This window comes from Tarenaya hassleriana, unplaced genomic scaffold (genome assembly GCF_000463585.1).
Source record: "Tarenaya hassleriana unplaced genomic scaffold, ASM46358v1 Cleome28, whole genome shotgun sequence".
Lineage (NCBI taxonomy): Eukaryota > Viridiplantae > Streptophyta > Magnoliopsida > Brassicales > Cleomaceae > Tarenaya > Tarenaya hassleriana.
This window is the reverse complement of record NW_010966021.1, coordinates 22,339-24,306: the sequence shown is the minus strand read 5'-3', so window position 1 is coordinate 24,306 and position 1,968 is coordinate 22,339. Positions and strand designations below refer to the sequence as shown.

Below are 1,968 nucleotides of genomic sequence, written 5' to 3'. Positions count from 1 at the left end.
CCTGCTGATTTCGCATTAATGTTTTGTAGTTTTTCATTCTCTCTTACCTGAGAGTGACTGACACAGTTTTGTTTGCTTCCTGAGAAAACCATGGGAGAAGAAAGTGATGTTTTTGTTCATATGTTGCTCAATTTCGCTATGAAACTTAGAAATCCTCGGTCACTAATTAAAACTGAACAAATCAACCAAGAATTCCAAGTACCATCATTGATTCAAGCTGCTGAATTATGAATTTCATGCTTGAGGGTTTTGTAAATGACTCTAACATTCAGATTTCAGCCATTGGTTCTGTTTCACTGAAATGTTGTGAAATTTTGGGGGAAATAGGTTGCTGTGGCTCACACAATAGGACATGTAGCAGCAACTGTGAGTATGTCAAAGGTTGCCGTTTCGTTCACTCACATCATCAAGAGCGGTGAGCCAGCGTTCACCGTTTTGGTCTCGAGGTTCCTTTTGGGCGAAACCTTTCCGACCTCTGTCTATCTTTCCCTCATTCCTATCATCGGTGGTTGCGCTCTCTCCGCTCTCACCGAGTTAAACTTCAACATGACTGGTAATGAATCCTCTGTGCTCTATCTAGCCCCTGTTCTTGTCTGCATCTCTTGTTTTCTTTTTCTTATGACTTGGCACAAATATTTGGTGTTCATGAGGTGCCTCTGGTGATATGGTGATGTGAAATTTCGGATCTTTCATCTGAAATTACGGTTCCTGGTTTCAGGTTTTATGGGAGCAATGATTTCCAACTTGGCTTTCGTCCTCCGGAACATATTCTCAAAGAAGGGTATGAAGGGGAAGTCCGTGAGCGGGATGAACTACTATGCTTGTCTCTCCCTTTTATCCCTCTTGATTCTCACACCATTTGCGTTTGCGGTCGAGGGTCCACAGATTTGGATAGATGGATGGCAGAAGGCTCTCTCTGATATTGGACCCCAATTCATCGCGTAAATTCCCTAAAACCCTTGAAACATTCCCTCCTTATCTACTTTTGTGTTTGACAATGGAAATTCAGACCACATGAGAGAGCCTAATTCAGTTATGTCCTGTTCCTGGCATTTCTAATGATGCCCTCTTCTCTACTAGTTTCCAACTGACAAATTAGTCTAGAAGGGTCTTTTTCTCGATTCTTTTGGTAAAGTTTCTGTTTTGAACATGTGCCTTCTGGCTTACATTGATCACATCTCTTTGGGGTAACAGGTGGGTGGCTGCCCAGAGCGTGTTCTATCATCTGTACAACCAAGTGTCATACATGTCGCTAGACGAGATCTCTCCCTTGACGTTTAGCATTGGTAACACCATGAAACGTATTTCCGTCATTGTCTCCTCCATCATCATCTTCAGCACTCCCGTCCAGCCCATCAATGCCCTTGGTGCCGCCATTGCCATCCTCGGAACCTTCTTGTACTCTCAGGTAACGTACTACTACTACTGCTACCCTTTAAATGATCCATATACCCTTTTGTTTATCCAAATGGATATGTATTCTTCAAAAGCGTCTCTTGGCTTCACCTCACAGCCGCATGAAGCTCCTAACAAGCTGTATTTTCATTAGATAATATGAATCACTTAATATATTATTATAATCAGATGGGGTTCTTGATTTAAAAAACTGCTTTACGGTAGAATCATGGGTAGGTTTAGTCTTTTTTTGTCTTGTCTGAATGTGTTCTAAAGCTGACAAGAAGCGATAATGGCGGTTCTTGAAGCTTATGTTTTCCCATTTGTTTTGGATGGACTCAGGCAAAACAGTGAGAGCTGAAGCCAGTGGAGGATCATGCTTGCTTTCTCCGGCGGCCTGTGTGAATGCTGGTTTTCCGGTTTAATTCTAAACCGGAAGCGGTTTAAGTGTAGAGATGTATACCCAATAATGATGATACGGCGTTTCAATGTGGTAGGCAGGTTTTTGGTTTGTCTTTCTATATAAATATATATTTCCAAAAGAGTGTTGAATCGGGGGGGGGGGGGGGGGGG

The 1,968-nt window shown here is 42.4% G+C and overlaps 1 protein-coding gene across 1 annotated transcript in view; it reads left to right on the top strand.

Annotated features, from left to right (window-relative positions):
- The window catches only part of LOC104817650 (glucose-6-phosphate/phosphate translocator 1, chloroplastic), a 3,291-nt gene extending 1,323 nt beyond the window's left edge, over positions 1 to 1,968 (top strand). Inside the window, exons 2-5 of the mRNA XM_010546898.2 lie at positions 328 to 553; positions 719 to 941; positions 1,195 to 1,408; positions 1,738 to 1,968. Coding sequence (XP_010545200.1) covers positions 328 to 553; positions 719 to 941; positions 1,195 to 1,408; positions 1,738 to 1,749 — 675 coding nt within the window. The 3' untranslated portion in view covers positions 1,750 to 1,968. The remainder of the gene's footprint in view (positions 1 to 327; positions 554 to 718; positions 942 to 1,194; positions 1,409 to 1,737) is intronic.